At 41.2% G+C, this 25550-nt stretch overlaps 1 protein-coding gene across 1 annotated transcript; it reads right to left on the reverse strand.

Moving 5' to 3' along the window:
- Nucleotides 1-58: 58 nt before the first annotated feature.
- KCTD3 (potassium channel tetramerization domain containing 3) lies at nt 59-25234 on the reverse strand. The gene is made up of 18 exons (XM_054280518.1): nt 25045-25234; nt 21337-21390; nt 19926-19971; nt 18934-19007; nt 18443-18501; nt 18171-18251; nt 17469-17603; nt 16531-16621; nt 14275-14465; nt 10336-10451; nt 7078-7165; nt 6838-6954; nt 5682-5852; nt 4351-4506; nt 3286-3382; nt 1818-2002; nt 1574-1712; nt 59-1234 (listed from the first exon to the last, which is right to left on the reverse strand). The coding sequence occupies exons 1-18, from the start codon at nt 25116-25118 to the stop codon at nt 652-654; spliced, it is 2457 nt and encodes an 818-aa protein (XP_054136493.1). The 5' UTR covers nt 25119-25234; the 3' UTR covers nt 59-651.
- Nucleotides 25235-25550: the final 316 nt, after the last annotated feature.

Here is a 25550-nt window from a genome sequence, read left to right on the forward strand (position 1 = left end):
CATTCTCTCAGTCACAATCAGCAAAATCCATCATCTGATACCACACATTTTCAGAAAGTACAAGCAACACTCCTCTGGCAATTTATTTGGACTAAGAGGCAAAATCATACGCTATTTTGGATAGCTTCCTCCTTAACCTGCACAAAACATTTCAGATATCAGACAGTAGCATAAAGAGCAAGGATCCCATTCATTAAACAAGACTACAGAGGCAGCTCTGTGAATTAGGCAAAATCCACCCAAGACAGCAGCAGTGCTGTAGAGCAATGTGCAGCTGCATCTAAAGGGCATCCTCTGCTCAGCAACCAAGTTTTCCTTTAGCACTGTCCCTTTCCCCAAAACAAAAATAATGACAACATATCACATGCCTGACCACATTTATGCAAGAATGCACAACAATATTTTGGACCAAGTACCGTACTACATTTTGGAGCATTACATAAAGCCACACATGGATGTGGACAACCCTTCAAAGCTTTGGCAGCAGCTAGGAACTTGCTCATGACCTTACAAGTTTTATTCTGAACAGAATAAAACAGAATATTTATACGAGAACAAAATCTCACTCAGGAAACAACCCACACCATGTAACATCATGCCTTCTACCAGCCAGAGGGCACCTGCACCTTGTTTTAGCCACCAGACACATTTTCACAAGCCATAGTCTTGGCAGGATGAGTCATTCTTCCGGTGCCGTGGTGAAGCAGCTGTTTTTGTAGGTGATGGAGAAGCTGCACCAGGTAATTCAGGCCCACCTTCAGCAAGGACTGGTGCCGAGGCCAGGAGAGGCACTTTCTTTCTTCCCAGGAAACCAGCTCCTTCAAATCCCATTTTCTTTTTGCTTTCTGCTTTGGTTTCATTCTCTTCTTCTGGTCCTCTTCTTTTGAGATCCAGAGAATTCTCTGGCAGGCGGTGAACCTCTGTACTGCAACACCCGCCTGCATCTGTCACGCCTGTGCCTCGCGCTTCAAGTGCTGTTGACTGGACTGCCTTCCTGTCAGCTGCACTGCCCTCAGCTGTTGCCTTCCTGGCCTCTGTATGGCTTGAATTCCCATTTGCAGCAGCTGCCTTTTCTGTTGGGCTTTTGCTGGATAAGTTAAAAGCCTGGAAGTCCCGGTAGCTGTGAAAGCTCTCTGTCCGCCTTGCTCTTGCCAAGAGGGGGCTTTCTCTGTATGGCCTCACAGAGCCATACGTGGCCGTTTCGTGGATTGTTTCATGGTGCTGCAATTGGAGGCTTCAGAAAACACAAGAAGAGCAGATGTTAGGCTGAGAACAGCAGCCAGTGCTTCTGCACGCCATTGCTCCCACCTACCACTGCAATTACCACTACAATAGCAATACACTCATCGCAGCCCCCACACAAAGGCTTCCAGACTGCTTCAGATTCTCAGAGAATACTTCAGTCTGCATGCATACAAACCAGTAGAAATCAAGGAGTATATGTGTGTAGTTTAAGCCACTTAGGGCATGAATTTAGAGGCTTAGCTACAGCCTTTAATTCACCAAACCTGTTTGCCTACCTGAAAAGCAAAACCTTTGGTGTCTGTGGCCGGTGCCACCCTTGGTGACTTACCTGGAATTAGATTCCCGAAGCCGGTTTGGCTGAACAACTGAGGTGGCAGGACTGATGTTGGGTGTGGCACAGCGAGATGTACTCAAGTCACACTGGTCAAGCAGCTTGAGCAGCTCTTCCTCTGTGGGGCCGCCAACATCTGCAAGAGAGAGAGCTCTTAGAGGCCAAGTCCATTTACTGCAGTCAGGCACATCTGAGGACACGAAAAAGAACCACACCACAGTCCTGGCATAATACAACTTACCTTTGTCTTCACTTTTATTAACCATGTCCATAGCTGTGGTCAGGTCCCACATCTGGATGCTGCCATTGGAATGTCCAGTGAAGAGGTAGCGGCGTGGCCGGGAGCCCATCCTGCTGGATCCTTCACATTCTCGCACAGTAAACGATGAGATGGTAGTGCAGTCAACTGCCTGGATCTCACAGATCCTACAGGAAGAGAAATCCCAAATTACCTGAGCAATTGCACCTGACAGAATTTGGCAATTGAAGTCAGTACTGGTCTGAGAAGGCACCAAACTTGCCATCAGAAAAAGACCTTTTCTCCAGATGAAATTCCTTCCCTTCCCCTGCACGACTGGCACACTGCTCAGCTGCAGACAATCCCTTCCCACCCCCAGTCCATCTGCACTCTTACTGCTTGTTTATTAGGCAGCCCCCACATGTTCTATGTCTGTTTGCTATTTGCAATGATAAGAAAGCTAAGGCTCTCTCAATAATGACAGAAACCAGCCCCTTCATATGCTAGACACTCTAGGAAACTAACCTGCAAAAACAGTCCATTTCACCACAACAGTTATACAAAAAGATATACAAAAAAGTCCAAAGATGATGTATCTATAATGTAGATGTTATCTATAAAGATAACTTTTGTCATATCACAATTGCAATTTCAGTTGTGATGGCAGACCTCTATTGCTTTTTTCCCCTTTATTTTAGAAGCTTATGAGGAATGATGAGAAGAAAAGGACTCCCAAAACTAAGCTGCTTATGCTCTGGGTAGTTTGTTTTACTGGCGCTTTGTAGTGAACTTCTCACCCAAGCAGTGCCAAAATAATTCATAGTGTTGAGGCATTAATGTTTTCATCCAGATTCAAAGTTATTAGGCAAGATTTGCAAAAATGAAGCATAGAACTCAGATGCATTGTCATTTTCTGATCTCTTGTCATCTTCCTAGCCTAACAGGAAGAAAAGCAGCTGTGGATTTGACATTTTTTTACTGTGTTGGCAGCAATGTTAGTAGAACATTATGAAGTCAAGCCTAAGAAAATAATTGAATAGATGACCTAGAAAACAGGACCTCCATTGTAAAGGTTTTAATGTCTTGAAGGCCAAGTGCAAAAAAGGAGAGAAGCCCATTTGTGAGCAGCATAATCCCTGCCACCAGCAATTTCAGCATTAGTTTTGAAATCAAATGTTAGCATGGTACCATGGCTGAGAGTCACATATTCTGTAGAGGCACAGAAATGTTTGTTTTGTGAGCTCCATCATGAATTGAGTCTGTGATATCAGACTTCTCAGAAAGCCTTTGAAGTTATAGTAACCATTAAGTAACAGTTCTGTTACTGGCACACACACAGAGCTCAGCCAGAGCTGTCAAGCATAGTAGAAGACTGTTATGTGCAACTGCACACACTCAGCATGGAGCAGGGAGACATCACCACCTGAACAGGCCTAGTCTTGACTCTTTCCCACATAAAACATGGATGTACCTTTTCCCAGTTGAAGACAGCCTTACAAACAGTTTATTCGTAATGGGAACAACTTTTTGGATAAACACCTGCTGGTCATCACGTTCACCAAAGGGTCCTAGAGGAAAAAAAAGGAAAGATCACTTGTTTGTTTCAGTCCCCTCAACTTTTTCCCCAAACAGTTCTGAAGACCCAGACTCATATGAGTATGACCACTGCAATTTTAAAGTATCAAGAGCAGGAAGCCAAAGATGACCAGTAGCTAGCAAAAGCCATCCAATGGTTAGCAGTCTCTACAGATCCAAATCAGTTTTTGTTCTTCTAAGGGACACACATGCTTAAGTTTGCTGTGTGTTCCTGGAGAAATTACTATGTTAGCACAAACCCTACATTAGGTCTCTATAATAACAGTAAGTAATTTGTTATTTTGCAGCTCCTACATGTCTAAAGGCTTAATCAGATTTCTTGCAACTGATTCCAGCCTGCGTTCAGAGGGCACCTTATTCATCAAAGGTTCATTTCTAAGGCTCAGACCACCAAGGAATCTAAACTACCTGTCTACCCATATTTACCAACACACATTCCTTCAGTATGCCTTGCTACAGCAATGTGCTAGCACCCTTTGCCTCTGCAGTTGCAAGGCTTCAGTGAACTTTGTCACCACTTCAAAGTCATTTAAGATTTTTTTCCATGCTTTGTTTAACTCCAGCTGAACAGTGAACTAGAATTTGCAGTAGACCAAATGTTTGCTATGCTCATCTGCTTAATACAGTCTCCTGTGCTTTCTCTCATTTTCTAGTTAAATCAGAACTGAAATGCTACATCGGTTTGTTCAAGGGAGAGATATAGTATCTGTGTTCCAAAGAATTTTTTGTCTCTTTTTCTGTCATTCAGAGTAAGTACTCACTCTCTACAGCCTAAATAATAACTACAAGTGAATCTTACAGATCCTTGCCATCATTTCAAAGGGAGAGCAGTGTATGAGAGCTTACACCCATCATCTTGCGCGTTATAGGGCTGAAGGTCTGTTAAACCATTATATGACTAGTGAAGGTGCAGGCACAGGACAAAACAGAGACATCCTACCAATGTCATTTCCAGAGCAGTAACTGCCATGACTCTCTGCTTCCTCCAGGGATAAGATTTTGAATGATGCAAGAGGGGTTGAGCCTGGCTGAGTGGAAATCATACCCCGGAACCGAGTCACAGTCCATGTCCGGACATGGTTGTTATCAGCACAAACTAGAAAGGAAAAGATATGCATTTACAAGGGATGACAAAACATTCAGATAAACTTCTCTAACAATCATCTATATGGATAGTATTTCAAGGCTGAGTGATCAACAATTTAGTAAATGTGAGGTCACACAGCATCTCCAGACAATTTTCTAACAGTCTACAAATTCTTGCTGATGTCCTGTTTTCTAATAGTTTTGTTTCTTCACTCAGAAGTTCAAAAAACTGAGATAGGTGCAACACTAGACTAAGGTCTGGTCTAGCACCCTTTCAGTCCCCTGTGTGCAGATGCTAGGACAAGATGTCATGACAGCAGCCTGGCAGCAGAACCCTCCTCACACAACAGCCCTATTCCCTTGAATTAATTCATTAGCTCAGTTTTGTACATAGAGTTGTGCCCTCTCCTGGTACTGAGGGTTTAGCAGCAACTTGCAGGGGAGCAGATGACCTCTGGGCTGTTTATTTGCAGTATAATCGGATACCATGCTCCTGATCCTTTTTTTAAAATAACAGGATAGCAGCAAGATGTAAACCAGTTCTCTGCCATGTCCTGGCTGCTGGATTCTAGATGAAATAGATTTTTACAGAGGAAGGATTGATTATGCTCAGGAACGTGTCTTACTTGCATCATCTCTGCAAGTAAGACACGTTCCTAAGCATAAGACAGGACAAGAAGAATAGCACAACAGACACTGGGAGACTGCAGAGAAAAGAAACAGAGTCAACAACAGAGCCCTTTGAAGTCACAGGAAGGCATTTTCTAGGGCCCAGGAGGAGATGGTGCATATTTTGCTGCAGCCCAGAAAGCTCCTTAAAGGCTGTTAAAAAAAAACTAGTGCTGAAGGACCTGCACACAAACAATAAAACTTGACATAGATACATTTGTTTACAAGCCCTTTTATTTCTACAAATGGCAACCTTGGAATAAGACACAAATGAAAGAGTGAGTTGTTCTAGTATGTGGTCAAATAAAACTTGGTCCTTTCACCTCCTAAAAGCTTTGAAGGAAGCTTACTTTAAGAAAGAGGATCCAAGCAAATCTAGCTCTTCCCTTATCCCCAGATCTGTCCAACTCATTTCTGTCACATGTGGGAATGATGCAGGTTATAGAGCACAGCATACAAACACTGCATTGCTCAGGAGGAGGGAGAAGCACCAGTACCCATCTGTGCACACATTACCTGACACGAGGTGTTTCTCTGAGAGCATGATCTTCGTGACAGGGCTTCGATGAACCGTGAAGGTCTGAAAGAGCTGAGGGCCAGACCCGACTGTCTCAGGGTGCTGCACAATCACCCTCACTGCTCCAGAGCTGGTGCCATATGCAATCTCAATCCAATTGCCACTTACACCTACAACAAGCAAGAGCACAGTTGTTCCCCCAGGAATAAAAGCTAGGCTTATTGGAGGGGCCAGGGAAGGAGACAGCAGAAAACAGTATTTCCAAGCTTCCACAGAAAGAAAGCTATGTTTTTTAAACACTGTTTACTCATTATTTTCCCATAAACACTTTGCCACTGAAATGACCTCAGGTTTGTTTGATTCCATACTACATGCTTCAACAGTGTCTTAACAAAAGCTTCTTTTCCCATTCTCTCCTCCCTCCTGAAAGAAGAAATGGATGAAGTCATATAGTCAGATGTTTTGGCACTCCTCACAGTGATATGGTCTATAGGTGCCATGTAACATTTATTTTTCTGCTTTAGTTGGAGGCAAATGGGAAAGCAAAGCAAAACAGAAAGAATTACAATTTTAAAAGTCACTGTGGTATCCATATTATTATGTGAAAGTAACCACTTTCTCCCAGTCAGGGCTCTTTAGAGTTTTACTTTGCTTTGGGTTTTTGTTGTTGCTATTGTTTCTCTTTTTAATTTAAAAGATAACTGCACCATAATTTAAAAAAGCATCATCAAGCTGCATATGGAAATGTTTCTTAGCTAATTGGTTAAAAAGTCAGACACAACAGAAGGGTTGTGTCTCTCCCTTGCCCAGTCCAGCACAAACTATTTCAGCAAATACAATTCATAACCTAAGTGCCTCTCTGGCGCAAAAAGCTTAAAACCTACCAAGATACATTAGGCACAAGCATTAATATAGGAATACATGTAATTATATATACCTATTTATACAGATTACAGGTGTAAGGAAAAACAGCTGTGCCTAGTGTTCATCATTCATTTGGAGATGATAAATGAAGAAAAATTCTTTGTTTATGTCAAGGCCTACCTTTAACCCTGCTAAGCATCACGGAAAAGGAAATAGGAAAAGTCCATTTAGAAAACAGAAAAGCACATTTCTAACAAACTCTCAGTGAAGAGACAGTGGTAGAATACTGACTTGTTTTAGGTGTGAGGTAGACACTGAGAGCTGTTATAGCATCATTGGAGGGATCATGGTACAATTCTGTCACAAGAAGATCATTGTCTTTCATTCGAAGTGGGAACTTCTGCATGTCTGTGGGGAGGAGACATTTACTCTCATTAGACTGAGTTGTTCTGATGCAACTTCAGTCAACTAAAGAGTGTGACAAAAAACAGTAGCACCTCCTTTTTATTCCACCTTGCTCCCATTTCTTACCTATATAGTAGATAGAACCATTGTTACAGCCCAGCAGCAGGAAAGACCCAGCAGTATCATAGCTTGTGATAGGAACAACATCCTGAACCTAGCACAAATAGAAAGGAAAAAATAATAAATCAAGACTTTAGGTTGTTTTCAGACATTTTTTGGTGTATTTTGTTGAACATCATCTGAATTTGGAACTGGACTGAAACCATTGTGCACACACTTGCATGCACAATGGCATTCTTGAAGTATTCCTCTACCAAACCGGATCTGAAGTCCTGGAGCTCAGCAGAAAAATCAGCACAACTGCTCTGGAAGATCCTTCTCTGTGTGAAGGAACACAGCTTCGAGAGTTGCACCTACACCATGTCTTCAAAAGTAGATTTTTTTCCCGTATGTTAGTGAGTGTGTTTCACCCTTTCTGTCCTCTCCCTTCTTCCATTTCTGACAAGTCCTTAAGAGATTTCTAGACCAAGGAACTAGATGTTACCACTCTATGCCTTCTTTTATCCCAAGTTTTATCCCTCTACCAAACTATGGAAATCTCTGCCTCTAGCAGATATAAAATGAGGGGTAAAAATTCTTGTTCCATTACAGTTTCTCACTTCCAACACACAATGACACCAAGTAAACTGGCAGACAGCCCTGCCATATTTTACCTACTGATCTACAACTGAAGGTAGGGATTACATGTGCCCTTTCTTTACCCTCTAGGATAAAAAGGAGTGCTTATTCCTCCAAGTGGGACAGAGATTTCAAGCAAAGAAAAAGTGTAGCTTCTCCTAGGTCAAGTGTCCTATTTCAAACAATTCAATTTTGTTTTTTGCTTCAGCCCTTTCAGCCCTGAGGAGGAAAAAGCCAAAAGCCATTTTATCCAGAGCAGTCAAACATGCACAGTGTCATGGTACTTGTTCTGTACTCTATGTTTCAGTCAGTTAACTTAATAGACATTTCAGCCCAAGTTTTCATTTCTCTATGACCAGCATCAGCCTTCCAATTGCTATAAAGACTTGAAAAATAATTTGCAAAATATTTACAATGAATCAGCCGGATAAAAGCAAAATAAACCAACCAAAGAAACTTCCTCACATCTCAAAGAGCTTGGACTCTAAAACAGTTACCCCTTCCTAACTTAAGGATGGTCTGTAAGCCCCTAGAACATTTTATCTTCTTTCCTTCTGCAGCAGAAAGAATTGCTTAGTGTTCCTAGATAGGAACACTATAGATGATTCAGCAGCTGCCATCTGCCAAGATATGAACTTTCATTAGGAAACAACATGAGAGCAATCCTGTACAACAGTCACTGGTAAAGCATGGCCAGTGAGAATCATCACTTTGCCTAGTAGGATTTTCTGTGCCACTCTACTGCTTTATGTTACCTCTTACTCTATAACACTTCATATTCTGCTTCCTTTAAGCTCTCCTTTGCTAAGAATTCCTTTACTAAATGCATCTAGCACCCACACCCTCCTCCTCCTCCTTTTAGCATGCAACTGAACACTGCCAGAGGAATAAGTATTAGGGAAGCCACCCCAGTAGTCTGCTAAAATGTCTGAGAAGGGAAGAAGATGCAAGAACCAATAAGATGCAGAGATCAGAATTACATCTTCAGGGTGTAATACATCAGAGATCACCACATAAGGAAGAATAGATTTGCACAAATAAAAGTAGAACTTAGAAAGACATCAGCCTCAAAGAAGATGAAGTTGTTGTTCTGAAATGGAGCATCAGCACACTGTTCTACAAAACCCTCTCTCACTGAAGGAAGTATGATTGCATCCTAAGTCCAGAGCTGTGGACAACTCATGGAAAGCAGTCAGTTAAATATCAGATATTCTCATTAGGAATTTCAAGATTAACCATGCCACTTTACATCTTTATGGGGTTCCTCAAGAAAAAATGTGTTCTAAAGGGATATTAAAATCTACAGGAAGACATTTGTGGGTTGGGTTTTTTTTTTACTAGCAAAAGAGCCCAAGATACAGAAAGCACCTTGAAATGGTATTGTTTTGGGTTTTTTGTTTGTTGGTTTGGTTTTGTGTGGGTGGGTTTTGTTAGTTTTGTGTTTGGTAGACTTTGTTTGTTTGTTTTAAAAAGGAGCTAGTCTCACCCTCTTGAAAAAAAAACATCCAAAATGTTTTATAGACAATATAAACTGGCATATATATAGACAGTATGGACTGGTATAAAAGCCTCTCAAAGATTTCCTACTCTTCAATAGGAAATGCTTTCACCAAAGGAATAGTCAGTCAAACTAAGAAACTATTCAGGTGATCAGGAAGATTTCTGTGGCTCCCCCAGAAACAAAGATGATGAATGGGACAGCAGGTTTTTTTTCTTACGACTTGCTCCTTTAGAAAATACTGTTAAACACCAGCTTGCCACATAGCATTAAGTTGTTCCTTAACAGAAGATTTCAAAGGCATCAGTAGAACTTTAAATAATGTTTTGTTTGATTCAAGGCCATGCTAACCTGTCTGTCTCTGATGCAGAAGCAGAGTTATCCCACACCTTTTATCTATGTTATTTGTTACCAGTACTGTCACTTAAGGGTCAAATCAGAACTCAGTCAGCAAACAGTGCAGCAGCCTCAGGCCAGTTCTGCCTCTCGAGATTTGCAAGACATTTTTGGGATTTTCAGTGCGTCCAGGTTTTATGCCATAAAGGTATACATCCAGCTGCATTACAAGCTTTGTTATTTGCATGCTGGACTGTTTCTCAGACTCATACTGACTCCATGGATCTCTCTATTTAATGTGCATTCTGACAACAGGAATCAGTGCAGCCAGAAGCATCCACACACAAGACAGGCATCATTAAGTACAGTCATGTATTTCTGTTGACAAAGAGCCTCTTATTGTAAAGCAGCTTTGAAGATCCCCAGATACTAAACTGCCTTCTTGTTCTCTTTCAGATGGTCCAAAAATTGCTGTCACACATTCCCACAATTTTATTTCCTATGATGCTAATGAACTTTTTACAAAGTTAATAATCCATAAAGAAATTTAAACACACTAGTACTTGACATTTATCACCCCAAACCACACCACATCCTTTCATTGGAAAGCCTAAAAAGCATGCTTCTTAGCAACACCAAACAAGGCAACATTCTGCTCACTGGCACAATACCCAGGTGATAAACTTTATAACACAAGTTTGGGCTGAAAACCCTGTGATGAGCATTTCCCACGTGCTTTTAAATGATTTTATTCTCCTTTTACTAGAGAGGCATTCCAGCTTGTAAAAAGTGATGTGGAACATTGAACAGACCTGCCAGTGCTGAGTCACAGCGTTCCACACTCCAACTTTCCCTGTATGGCTTGTAGCCACCAACTGGTTGCCAATGAAGAAGAGAGCATCTACAGGCACTCCAAGACTGAACACTCCTGCAAAAAATGAAGAGGCTGTGAAGCTCATCTAAAATAAAGAGAAAAGCACAGTAACAATGGAATCTTTCCATTATTATCAAATCACATTTATTCCAGTAGCAAGTAAAGAACAGTCAGAACTGGGTTTGCAGTGTGCTAGGTGAGGCACCATGCATGCAGCAAACTGGGTTCCAAAGAATGGCATTGTGATGTCATCTCTGCTAATACCATCAATGTTTGGAAAGGAGAAAAGAGGCAAGAGAAGCTAAAAAGCCCTTATAAAATATACAAACATTTTTCTACAGCCATCAAGTTCTCCAATGGCTTTAAAATAAATTAAAAAACTATATTACAGCAAACAGAAATTTATGTTGTGGGTTTTAATTTAGCTGTGACTATGAAGCATCATTTAAGAAGCAGAAATTTCACAGGTTTTGCAAATTTGTGACATACTAGTTTGCAATTACCTGTTAAAATATTGCAAATTCTTGATGATGTTTTTTTGGTAAGTCCAGTCAAGTAAAAATATTTTGAAAATGGATTTCAGGAATTAAATATGACTACAAGGCTTCAGCCTTATTCTTTGGAAAAGACTGAACAACTCAAATGTGACCATATTTGAATACATTCTAATTTCTCTTTTAGTAGAAACACTTGAACTCAGAAAAATAAGCAGTGTGCAAAAGCCTACTTTCTTTTCATTCCCAGATCCATTATTTGGTTGCAGTCCATAAGCAGAGAGTACAGGCTAACAGGCTCTTAAAACTTGAAGCTATACAGGGAAGAAGTTTCCAATCATCACATACTATTCAAATTTGGAAGATAAAACTTAACAGCAAATAAATGCTGGCCTTCCAAGTAAGGGAAATGTGTCATCAAGAACATTTCACTTAATAAAAATCAGCACAGTGCAGCTCTTGACAGGCATTGATGGCTGCGGTTGTAGTTGACCCTGACATCTGAGGCCTTTCACAAAATTGATCCTTTCTTTAGAGCTTCCAAGTCTCATCATAGATCCCACATGAATAAGTTTAACTGAACTGTGAACTTGGATAGCGTACCACATTTTGTACTACTTATTGGCCATGCATTTAAAAGTTACAGCATTCTCAAAAGGTGTGAGGTAATTTCCAAGTTTGCCAGCTATGAAGTCCAGCAAACTGGCCCTGTAATTAACTTGGTTTGTAAATACTTCTAGGCTATGTTTTTCTGCCTTGCAACTACAAAAATACTGGGGATACATTACAACACCAAAGTGTCAAGCTTCACTTACAGATTTCCTATTGCATCATGCTCACTCTATATATTTATATTACTTCTCACTAATATACCTTAACTGTAGCAGATAGATGTCCAAACAAGAGTATCCAATAGCTGGAAAATTCCTCAACATTGTTTAGGACAAATTCAAATGAACAGACTGTCATTCCCACACAACAATCAGCCCTCTGTAACACCCAAGAAGGAATCTGAGGAAGTTGTTTTAATTATGGTGCTAAACTATTTTCCAGGGCACAGTACAATCATTCAATGCAGATAAGATTCAGCAGTACAGGGCACATGAAAAAGGCAGTAATAAAAAATCCACAGAAACAACTAGAATTGATTACTCCAGAGAAGGACAAGGTTCAAGGAAATCAAGGAAGACAGCTTGAATGGTCTGGAGGAATCTGAAGTGTCAGTCCTGCTTAGGCTCAACAATCTTGAGACTTGTCCACAGGGGAGACAACACTATGTGTAGTGACAGGCTCTTGTCCTAAGGGTCCCTCTCAGTAAAATAGTGCTTACAGCAGCAAGCCAGCAGCAGTGTCTTATGTAAGTAATATGGAAAGGGAAGAAAGCGCTCTGGGAGAGCTCTATCACAGAGCTGCCAGCCCACACAATTTGCTGGGGATGGTGTTGCCAGGCTCCAGCAACTGTTTGGAACAAGTAGTTTCTTTCACAAGATGACAGCAATGCACTGTATCTCTAAAACAAAGCAGCACTGCGAGCATTTGTCTCTACAAGGAAACAAAACAGCTACGTTCAAGTTACAACTATAAAACACAAGCATTTTTTTGCACAACACATGACCTCTTATCCACAAGAACAGCAGTACATTTTGGTCAATGTCAGTCTGACTGGGAATTTCATCCTGCAGGCACTTTCTGTCTGCCTCCCCCCTCCTCAAGCCCCAAGTGGAATTACTCTGTTTCACAGTGTCACTTGAATGCAGTACAGCCTGGTTAGCAAAAGTCCTTGCTTCAGTTTTGCTGCCATTTTCAGTCATAGTCTAAGCTATCAGAACTTTATGATACTGGCATATTTTAGAGTTTTTATTTGAACTAAAAATCCACTTATGGTTTTTTGTGTCTCTTTGCACTTGATTTTAAAAAAATCCAAGATGCTGCTTCTTGTATCTTACTGCAAATCCCAAGGTACCACAAGCAGCTAATGAAACCAGAAAATGCAGGAGGAATGTAATGGCAGAGTGCTTAAAGCAATGCCTGTTACAGGAGTACAGCTGTCACACCAACTCTTCCCTGTCCTTAAGATTCAGTCAACAGGAGCAAAGGAAAAGAAAAGGCTTCTCAGATCTGATAATTACTCACTGCATTTATTAGAGATAATTTCATATTCAACTCTTAGGCACACCTTTTGTATTTTTTTAAAAAATACAATGGAATCTCATTTTCCATTTTGCTGACCATGATTATATATAAGAACTCTAAGAGTCACAAGTAAAAGAGCAGTACACAGCTGATACAAGACCTTTGCCTTTCCCCATCTTCAAATGTGACTTAGTGTTTTCACACATTCATGCAGGGAAAAAAAATGCAGCATCCATTAACATAGCTGGAAATTGCCTGAGAATCTGTCAAATGAGCTCTCCTTTGAAGGCACATGGGTCAAAACTTGAAATTGGCAATTTTGACTTTAATTTATGGCTACTATAATTCTCAAGGCTTCAACTCTGGAAATACATCTAATAATAAATTAGCTCAGATTAAGTTTCAGAGAAAAGTGCTCACATAACCAGACTGCTGTCACACTTTGTTAGCAGTATCCAGTGCCAGAGGAAACAGACATTACTGGTATAGCAGTGGCTATTCAAATACCAGGGATTAGGCTAGAGGAAGTTCCAAATACTGTTCCCTTCAGTGCCTCCCAAATTTGCCCTATATTTGAACAGCAATGACTCAGACAAGCCTTCAGATAATACCAGGGAATATTTACTTCAGGAAATGTCTTATTGCTGTTTCTAAAGCATACAATTGTGTGTCCTTCAGTGCCAAGGTGTATAAGCAGTAATTCCTGTATGCTTAAAGGAATAGTGTGGGCTTTTTTCCTATCCTGACACCCAAGTTATAAACTCAAGAAATTTTCATCTTCCACACTCCATTTATGAACCACATTTGACAGAGAACTGAAGTATTTTTGTCATCTCTATGTAAAAATGTGGCTTTAATAACACAAAGGAAAGAGCAGAATCACTTTGTATCTATAGGTTTCCACCTCCAAAGCTTAGTTCCTTTGTGCTACAGCCTAGATTCAAATGCAAGTCTAGGGAAAACTTAAACTCTTAATTTGAATTTATACACAAATCTTCAAACGGAACAGTAAGTATTGGTTACTCAGTGCTCTTTTATTCTCCATCTCTGACTTTGAGACAGGATTCCTGGTGCAGAACTGAAGGAAGTTAAAACACTCTAACAGGTTGCTGCACTATAACTTGTTTTGTCAATCTGTGAAAGTGAATACTGAACACCAGAAATCACACATACCCCAGAACAAGGTCTCAGACTTCCTTCTAGTTAGACACACACACAAAAGAAAAAACAAACCAGGTAATGATAGGTACCAATTTCACTGCCACTACCACCATCTTGAATGCTCCACAAGATAATGCTACTCTCCGAGGCAACTGCAACCATCTTGTCCTTGTCTCCATGAGGTCCTCCAACCACCTTGGCATTGAGAGCCACCCGCTCAATGGTCCAGTCCAGATAGGGACTGGTGAACACCTGCTGCCACCCAGATGACTCTTTGATTCTGGAAGGGCAAAGGGGAGAACAGGGAGCAGGTGTCAGAGACTCAGGAACAGATAGCCCAGGCTAATCCTGAACCAGTGTGGATGACTCAGTCTTACAGTCTAAGCCACAAACTTCAAATTCTAGTGAAGAACTACAGTCTACAAGAGCTGCATTTTCCCCCATTTTGAAGTCTGATATTGCATATTATTTCAGTGCTTTGCAGCTACTGGGCTTTTTCTTAACATAAGCACATCTGATATGAAACTTACAAGATGAAGCCAAAAGCTTGGGCTAACAAACACTAGATAATGACGTTCAGTGTAAGACTTTAGAAGAAAACTCTGTTAATCTCCTTATACATCATGCAAGAAACCAAATCATGCTTTAGCATAAAACTCTCCTCTCCAGACACATTTTCTATTTATGGTGTACTGTAAGCAGATAATACTGAATTGACTGCAAGCTTTATTTTTAGAGAATAACTTCCCTGTGCATTTTTAAGACTTACATAGTGTAGGCACAATTTATCTTACTTAAATTCAGGCAATAATTTAGATACTTTGCAATGGAGCTAAAGCAGACTAGATCTCTGCAGTCAAGTTATAGAAAATTAAAAGCAAAAAGATATGTATACTTTTTAGCAGTGTTGCCATTATTTCATTTCAGTGTTGCATCCTGCCTGGAACTGAAGCATCCACCATGCAACATGCAGAAGTTGTAATGAATAGATTTAAGAGCACAATTGCAGTAACAAGACTTTGAATGCAACCAAGACATTATTGTAAACCTTATGATCAAATTTTAAAAGACTTTTTTCATACTTTAAAAATTTAAAAAATTATCTTTAAGATGCCCTGTACTTTGATCTAGAAGAATGAAGGAGGGAAAATTCCACCATTGTATTCCTAGAGCTCCTTCAAGTTTTGGAAGACAAAAAGAATACAAGACTGCTACCTTGAGTCTCTGTGAAGAAAAGCAGCACTTTAAATTGGCATGTTGACCTGCACCCTCTCTCACCAGCCATTCAAGTCTGACATAGTTCATCAAAAGCATCACTAATGACATAATTTCAATGGCAAAAAATCTTGTTAAGTAGTTTACCAAGCAGGAAAGAGGCAGAATCTTTCAAAAGGGAGCTAGCAACCAAGGAAAACAATCAGAGATAAAATCCTAAAAAGGGGACAATTAGCACAAAACCAATTACCAATCATTGCCTCTTACTCTGTCAGACAAAAACATTAAGCAGAGCAAAGGAACACACATTTAATACAAATTAAAGCCAAAAAGAATTGCAGTGGTGCATGTCAGTTAGATGTGATTAAAGTTACAAAGTTTAAGGAACTGAGTTAATATTCTAGAGTGTGAATAAGCAGCAAATATGGCTTTAGCTTGGCAGTGAGCAGAAAGAAGCTGTTCACATTACAATCTTCTCCCCTCTTTTTCTGAACCACAGTATGACAGCCACGTTAGATCGGTCTGGGCAACAGCTCTTGTTAAAACATTACTTTCCACCCAAAAGACAGCCACCAATTAAATCAAGACTATGAGATGTGAACTAAAGACAGCTTCTGCAATGTGGAGGTGCTGCTTATCTTCATCTGATCTTAAAAAAAATCAGTTTGTTTTCTAGACATTGACGACATTTTTCAGCCATCCAAGTGAAGTAGCAAGTGTTTAACAGATCTGCTCAGCTAAAAAAAGCTAAAGACAAGGTAGCAAAATTATGTAGCAAAAATTCATTAACTGTTTCAGCTTCCTTGACAGTGTAACATCACAGACTGTTTCCAAACTCACAGCAGGAAAACTTTTAAAATTAATTTTCAACTGAAAGGTCTGCTTTAAAACAGTTGTATCGGAGTCAATTTGCAACTTTTCCAACAGTATCAATACTGACATCAAAGCAAACTTTGAGTTCCTATCAAGCTTTTTATTTTCACCAAAAAACAAGCAGCAACTCATATTTGTAGGATGAGACTGAATGCATTTATCTACTGCTATTTCAGAGTAAGCATTTTGCTTTGCTCTTAGCCAATAATAATGATTTTTTTAGCTTCCTGTAAACTGACAGGCAACTCTATTCCTACCTGTAGCAAACAGCAAAATGGGCATAGGCAGCTACTATCCAATTGTGGTGGCCAGCTACTATTAGGACTTTGCGTGGGTCCACAGGAAATCCTGAAAACAACAAAGCTGAAGTTAGGCGAGTATTAGATGAGCAGAGACAACTCTAACAGGATAGAGCTCTCTGCTAGGATGTGCAACAGAAACTTTGGTAATTAAATTTTCAAGAATCATTTTCAGCAAGATTCTAGTTCACAGTATTGCTCCTCACAGCCTTGGTATGCTACAGAACTAATGCTTGAGGAATACACCTTATACCTCCTTTTACCCAGGGCTGCCTGCTTGCAAACCTCTAGCAGCTCACTACGAATCAGCAATTCATATCCTTTCATATTACATAGATTTGCCTTTAACATAGTGTAGATTTTCCTAACACTGCTATGATTTACAGGATTATGACAGAAATATGGCACTTCTAACAGCATCATTTTGCTTGCAAAGTCAAAAGCTGGAAAATGACAGAATTCAGGTCTATCTCACTTACAATTTTTCTGTGCAGACTACCTTTACTCTAAAAACTTGACTCTTTCAGGGCAAGTGAGGCACCAAGAACAAGGAAGAGGTAGAAGAGCAGGAATTAGGCCCTGAAAAAAGACCAAAGAGACAGTGGCCACTCTGGTTTTTATTATGGTTTTAGTACAGTATAAGGCATTTGTCTAAGGGGCCATGCTAAGACTGCATGAAGAACTTTGATTTGCCTTTCTCTCAAGCCTCGCACCTGGACTTTGAAGCAGTGAGCCTTCAATACTGTATGGGGAGTAATCTTTAACTACATATTCAGCAATTTTAACCAGGCATACACAGAATAGCAGATTTAAATCAGATACAGCCACACAGTTCTTATTTCCCAGAGACAAGCATCTTTGCAATTTGCTTTGGTTTTAAAACTGCCACTCCTCACCTAGTCGGACTGTACCTTCCCCCGTACCAGCAAGCGTAGGCTGGACACCACCTCCATGCATCTCACTCTCACTCTGGCCCGTTCTGATGTCAGTCGGTGGCCCAGTAGTATTATTTATCTTACGGCTGGGAATGCCTATTAGGAAAAAAAAAATGCTTTGTGTTCCTCTTTAAACTTCAGCAATATAACAGATGTTAGTTCACTTTAGAAATGCAGGGTTAACACGTGTGCATTTTGATGAAAATTTAATTTATCTGCTACAAGAAACAGGCAATACTGTAACACTGAAACAGGAAATGCTTTTGCTATCTATGTTGACATTCATCATCTAAGGAATTATCTTCAGAAAACTTGTCAATAATTGGCAAGATATCCTTTAGACTTCTGGTTAATACATGAAATGCGTTCATCTCTACAGGGAATTTAAAAAGTCTAACAAGTACTCATGTTGGTGAAGGAAAGCTCACTAGAGGTGATTTGTCACTAGGCAATAGGACACCCAAGATAACTCTACATTCAGAAAGAAGAAAGCACCTCATGCTGATGACATTAAACTGAAAGGCTCCTGAAGAACCTCTGCTCTAGCCTACAACCAAACACAGCCTGCCAAACCCCCTGCCCAGTATTCTAAACATGCTGTTTGTTACAACACAGAGATCACAAGTGACAGCAAGCAACACCAGATCATGACTACAAGAATACCTGGAGGAGGTAGGTAGCCATGAAAAAGGACACTGCCACATGATGAGCGTTCCAGTTCTTCACACAGTAGCAATCTTCTCACTAAGGAGGAAACCCAGATATGACCTCAGCTTTCACTTCCCTGAAAACATTACATTATCTCAAATATCCTTCCATTTTTAAAAACTTTTACTCTGAAAATCTTCAGGGTCACAACTGCCCAGGATTTGTCAGTAGACAATTACTACAATAATAATTATAAGATGAGCCCAAATTGAGAAAAAAAAAGTTACCTAAAGGAGTGATTCCATAGAATTCAGCTTCATGCCTGAGAACATTAATACTCACTCCCCTACAGAAATAGGAAAAAAACCAAAAACCAACATGAACAAAGTGAGCCAATACTTTAAATATAAATGCTTGCACACAACTGGATATTACAAATCTAAATATCAAGCTACCTAACTGTTTATAGAATTACCACAAAATGCATTCAACATGCTAATGTTTGAGATTTTAAAGTGATCTTAATTTGACTCAATTTTCATTAAAATAAAGATACAGAAACAATAAAGAAATACACTGCAAGAAGTGGTCTACATTAGAAGAATCTACTAACAAAACAGAATGTCACCATTTCTGCTTCCACCACAACATGCATATACTCTAGGCCTGGCCCAACATCTGTGAGGGAGCTGAACCATATACCAGGCACCCAACCAGATGAGTCAGATGAAATATTCATCACTTGAAGACACACTTTGGATTGAAATGCACTTCTTACCGTAAGTCTAACTCCTTTGTGCGAAGAAAATTTAAAATGGGTGCAAACGCTGCTGGATCTCGATCAATAAATATCTGCAAAAACAATTTCTGTCCTTGAGTACTGTTATGGAGCAACCATCAGCTAAAGTGCTATTTTATGCTCAGTGTGGGAAAGAGAAGTTGAAGATGAGAAAGTGAGCAGACAAACAAAACTCAAAGTTTTTGAGCATCTTCTTTGTTCTCATTATTCTACTGTCCACTTATTAAACATTCCTATAGGACATCTATACAAACACTGTTGCATATATATATATATATATATATGTGTGTGTGTGTGTGTGTGTATATATATATATACACAAACACAAATAAATGGCACTTGATAAATCTGTTCTTTAGGTTCTAGTATCCAGAATGGACAATGGATGCTTTCACTTTCCAGCATGTCTTCAATATGCAGTAACTGTAATAAGATCTCAAGACAGGTTTTGGCTTTTTTTAAATTAAATTACCATCAAAACTCTACAATTTTAGCAAAGTACTTGTGTGCCTTACTGTTGCTTAAAAAGATTACTATAACTATAGTTTCCCGTTTAAGAATATCACCCACAGACTGAAATGGCCATGGTTACATGTTTTTGCCAAAAAAAAAGGTGCTACATTTCCATGTTGCATTACTCAACTACACATGCAATGCCTGTCTAATGAAAATCACACCTCACTGCAATACAGCAATTGGCACTTGCTCTGTTTAAGAAAAGCAGAGTTGCTGTTTCTGCATTACCTACATAATGCATAATTAGCGTAGAAGTGTGAACATTGTTCAGTTTCCCTTAGCTTGAAACAAAGATGAGAAGCCAGAAAGTCGGAGGTGTCACTCATTTTCAATGAAAGTTTAGCCTGACTCAGGCAGTGTAATTCCATTAGCACCCACAGAGAAAATGCTTTAGGAGAGAACCTAACCAAAAGCATAACACTGAATTAATGAGTTACAGCACGTTCATTACTCACAGCACCAGTTTCATCCTTTAGTGTTGAAATTCTTCCGCTCAGCAAACTGAAAAACAGGAAACCTTCATTAGATGTCCCCCAGAAATGTACTGACACAATCATAGGGTAGGAACACTCTGGGTCAGTTAGCTCTCCTTGGTTAGTTTTTGGTAACAGAGTTTATCAGAGCAAACAAAACAGCCAGAATGCTGGAGGAGTGAAATATCTCTCCTGGACAAAGGAGAAGTGTATGCACACCTAAGGAAACTCTCAAAGCTGCATCATAATGACCTTCAGATCTCCAAAGAAAATAGACACAAGCCTGAAAGGATGAAAAAGTTTTTCCAGGCCCTTAGAGGGCTGTGTAGTTTGTTAAAATCGAGTTAAATTGGTAAAAGCTGCTGAAGCAAAAATGGTGAGTAAACAACCCAGTCTGTAAGGACTTGCTGGACAAAAGTGGCATGAGTTCATTTTTACACAATTCTGCTTCAAAGTTATTCTCCCATCAGATCAAAGTACTTTTTCTCCAAATCCATATAAAACACAATGCCAAAATCTCATTTTACAGGTAAGATGGGCATCAACACCAACATCTTTCATTTGATTCTGGATGACAATTATCTGAGATTTTTCAGTATTGGATAACTTTCAGAACAACCTCCTTAGCATATTTTGTGTTGAGACTGGGGAGTAGCATGAGACTTCCTCCTTGTTCCTTTCCTTGCATGCCTCAAAGAAGGTGACATTTCCCTGGCATTTCATTTATCTGAACATTTCAGTAAAAAAAAAACAGGAAATGCTGCATATGTCAGTTGCTAGGCTTTTATTGGGAAAGACATCTAGAATATAAAAATTAAATGTAAGGAAGAAAAATTGCCAGCATTTAGGTCTTCTTCTGTGGCTTTAGGATTAACTGGGGTGATAGAGGTACAGCAGCTGCAGAACAAAATACAAACTTGCAAAACTAGTAATGGCACTGATGTAAATAGAGGATGTTCAATAATTCAACAGCTTCTGCATCACAAGTTAAAACCCTCAAAACTTTGAGGCAACTCAGAGTAGAGCAATAACTCAAAAAAACCCCAAACCAAACCAAAAATGTTAAAGGCACTGCTAATGCATATGGCCAGTAAGATCACAATTAGAAACAGAGTCACAGCCAGTGACATGTCTCTTTCCTGCAGAACTGGAAGTTATTTCCAGAATACTCTATCTAAAAATGACAAGTCATCAGCACATAAGCTGCCATGGCTACATTCAAGCAAGAAGATGCCTCTTGGGTAACAGCTTACTTCAAATTAATCTATCCCATTGCTTGAGATGGGGGAAAAGCACTAATACTATTTACAACATAAATTAAGAACTGAGAACATAATTTTTTAAAATGACTCTTAATTTGTGTTTGCTGAATGTGATGATATATTACAAATACCTGGAAAAAAATGAGTCTGGAATCCACATCAGTGTTTGTCTTGATGTGCTGAACCTATGAAAACAAAGTTACAAGTTCAGAATCAACTGCAAAATTGGAAGCAAGACTGTTTTATCTAAAATTCCTTGATTTGTCCTACAAAGCTAATATCAAACAGGTTTGGGAAGTTTGAGATGTTTAAAATACCTGCAACAAGTCAGAAGTTGCAGATTCTTTGCACAGATTGTCCTTAAGAATGAAGCAGGACCATCTGGAGACCACAAAAGTAACATTCCTTATATGTTTGTAACACACTGTCCCAAACATCCCGTATTTCCTGGTTCCCACACTTCAACATTAATGCTTGCAAGAAACCTTCCACAAAACCCAAACACTGCTCCACACACAAAACCCTAACAGTAAAATATGTATTTATCATCAGTGTGCTTTATTTGTCAAAAACTGCACACTACTCTGCTGCTCTTACTTGGGACTGAAAGGGTGCTACATTATGCACTGCAAAAGACTACAGTGAGCTTCAAGTTAATATTTTACAGGAACATGAATTATTTGCCATTTTGGTATTTGGGCCCCTCTTGAGGAGGAGGGAGGGGCAATAACAATAACAGTTAAAAGAAAAAAAAAATTTGACTCTGAATCATATTGTGAAATAATACAAATGATAATATTACTTATGATGCCAGACAATACTTGACATAATAAATAACTATGGATTGTTTTATACTACTTCTTGGTCTGGATTTAACATGTAGGAAGACAACTGAACTGGCAGCTTGGACAATGAGCTCATGCTCTGCATCACTCTCTGGCTGTACACATCCTCTTACTATGCCATGACTAAGAAACCTCTGGTGACCTCTTCATTAATGGAAAACAAAAAGGATATGCAAAAGTAAAATTCCATTGCAACTTGCCATTTAGTACAGGATTACAAAATACAAAATATTTTTTGAATGAAAATACTTAGTCATAATTTATATAATTTTCACTGCTAGTATTTTCCAGGTTTGGGGCGGGAAGGGGGGGGAAGTAAACAAGCCCCATCCCCATTACTTTATGCCCCAAAAGAGGCAGAAACACAGAGGCTATGTGGAACTATATAAAACATGGATTGTGCATTTGCTCACTGCAAACATAACAATGGCAAATCTGTTCTTACCAGAAAAGCTACAGTGTCAGTGTTCTAAGCACAAGCATGCACAAAGCCTTTTCTGAAAAAAAATAAAAACCACTTCTCTAATATACTTCTAAGTGCTTTTGCTCAGCTTTTCTTATCAGTAATACAGGTCACTAACTCTGTCTAAGAGTAAGGGATGATACATTAAATGATATTATAGCATGTGAAAACAATGAATTACATTAATTTTATCCAGAATTAATCCAGATACTGCTTGTTAATATAGGGATTGATGCAGCCTCACCATCATCCTCTTTCAATTTTATCAGTGTGTTCAGACAGCCCCAGGATTTCCTGTCTATAATTTAGCTCTATGGTACCAGTTTAGTAAGCAATAGCTCATACTAACATATACTTTAGAACTTTTAATCCATAGGCATTAATCTATGTAAACAACCAGAGTCCTCTTTTCCAGATGCAGAAAGAAGCTCAGCCAGCAACATTTACATGCATCAGTGTATCTGCAGCTCCAAGCAGCGGTCAGACAGGCCTCTTATAAGGAAAACTAGGCAAACCCAGGGCAAAATCCTCAAAAAACCCTCAGCATATGACAGCTTAAAGTTATTTGAAAGAAAATATAGGCAACTGGAAACAGACATGACAAGTGAAAGCTACAAAACAACCATTTTCAAAGTCTATTTTCCTTGTAGGGTTACATTATAACCAGAGGGAGATACAGAGTCAAAATAATTCACCCAAATTGATACAGTAATTTCTGTGAACATTAACTTGCAAGAGACTTTTGTTCGCAGCAAAGGAATTCACTGAAGTTGTGACCAGGAAGTGACGGAGCCATCACACACACGAGAGAAGTCCTGACCGTCCCAGAGAGCAGCAGGGACCTCGTGTCTGAGCATGGAAAAGCTGCTCCACAGTATAACTTGTGTCAGAAATAGAGGCGAGTGCTCATTTCCTCCTCTCATACAATTCTACAAACAACACTAAGAGTTTCAGGTTTCTAGTGGGAGTAATGAGAACTACTGAAGAGGAGGAAACGTGTACAGTACCCTGCTCTCACCCACTTGCTGCGCACATCTTCCACTCCACTATCAGCTAAGAGTCACCTGCCTTTGCAAACTGAAAAACACGGCTCAGGTGTAGTGCCCAAAGGACATGGGCACTACAAGGGAAGCTGAACTTGCAAAAGACCAAAATTTCTCACACAGGAGTACTGCAGTACAGTCTCTCTATTAAAGGGAAAATACCCATGCACACATTTCCTACAGCTTACATCCAAATGTTGACTAATTTGCCTCATCCTTCCCACCTGCGTAGGCAAGCCCTCTGAGGGTGTGCATTTCTTCCCTGATTAGCGCCCTTTCCATAATTCTCTCTTCTCTGCAGAAGCATTTAATAAGGAAAGCAGCTTTAAGCTTTCACAGGTAGTAAAATCCTAAAAGTTAAACTGGCCTGTAATTTCAGATACAGAGTTCACTGAAGAACCTTATGTAGCATAACATGAAATCTGGTCCAAGCCTACATCAAAGTTATCCTGAAAGAATCATTACAGGCGAGTTTCGCCTGCAGAAGTTACAAGCAGTTTCTCTGGGCTGAACCAGGTTCTTAATATCTTACTAAAGCAAAGGAACTCTGCATGGGTTTCTATGGCACTCCCATTTAAGAAAGGCTGCAGCACACAATTTAGTTAAAAGATCGAGTCCATGCTCTGAGTAATGCAAGAAAATTCTTAAAATAGCAGTAGTAGTTCTTACTACTTATAGCCGTCTCCATGTTGTGTACGTTACTGGGGAAAACACATAACTTCAGTTTCCACGAGCTACAATGATCTGAATGATTTCATGCCTGAGCATTTTGACAGGGATGTTTGCACTGTTTATCACGCAGATCCTGACTACAGCTGTCCCACAATTCTCTGCCTCAGCCTGCCAAAACCTCTACATCTGCCAGCTTCCACACTTCCAGCGTACATTTGAAAACAATACAGCTCTTTATTCTCGTTGATACCAGCGGCATCGTATCAGCGATTTTAACATTTTAGTCTCTGAGGCTGCTACACAGACTGCTCACTAGCAGCCTACGCATGTGACAGCAGGGCAAAGCTTCTATCTCTGAAGAAGCAGAATTCCCGGAGTCTCTAAGGTGTATGTAGAGCAGGCTGCCCTGGCACCACGGGCAGACACCGTGCGGAGCTGCCAACCCCGTGTCCGCCTGGGGTACCCCCGGCCCCGCAGAGTGCTGGGGGAAGGCTCATCCCGGCCGTGCCCTGTCCGCCTCCGATGCCTCCGGTACCCCCGGCCCCGCAGAGTGCTGGGGGAAGGCTCATCCCGGCCGTGCCGTGTCCGCCTCGGGTACCTCCGGCCCCGCAGAGTGCTGGGGGAAGGCTCATCCCGGCCGTCCCGGGGCAGCACCAGCGCGCAGAGCCCCGCGGGGCAGCCCCAGGCGGGCCGGCACCGCCGCCCTGCCGGGCCGGGGAGGCCGAACCCCGCCAGGGCCGGATGGGCCCAGCAGGGCAGCTGGGCGCTGCCCCTCACTCGCCCCTCGCCCGCCGCCGGCTCGGCCCGGCCGCTCACCTGGTGCCGCCCACGTTGAGCTGGATGATCTCCCCGCTGCCGGCGCCGGCGAAGCCGCCGCCGTTCCCCGCCATCTTCCCCACCGCCTGCTCCAGCCGGCGCCCGCCGCCGCCTCCCGCCGGGACCTCGCGGTCGGGGGAAGCAGCGGCGGAGCCCGGCGAAGGCGGCGGGGAAGGAGGCGGCGGGGGATCGCCCAGCGGCGGCCGGGGCAGGGTCGGCGGCCGGGCGGGCTGCGGCCGCACGGGCTCCCGGCGCTCAGGCCCGGCCAGGGGCGGAACAGGCCATGGCAGCAGCGGCGGGACGAGAGGGCCCGGCGCGGGCCCACAGGCCGCGGAGCGGTGTCGGAACGCGGCCGGTGCGGGAGGCGGGGCCGGGCCGGCTGAGGCGGGAGGAGCCGGCAGCGCCCGCGGGCACAGACGCGCCCGGAAGGGGCCGGCGGGGCCCGCCCGCCCCGGGAGCCGCGTCACGCCCGAGGCGCGGGAGCCGCGGCACCAGCGTTGCTGTCT

The sequence above is a fragment of the Melozone crissalis genome, unplaced genomic scaffold (genome assembly GCF_028551555.1).
Source record: "Melozone crissalis strain CALT ecotype California unplaced genomic scaffold, PUWL_Pcris_2 ptg000027l_1, whole genome shotgun sequence".
Classification (NCBI taxonomy): domain Eukaryota; kingdom Metazoa; phylum Chordata; class Aves; order Passeriformes; family Passerellidae; genus Melozone; species Melozone crissalis.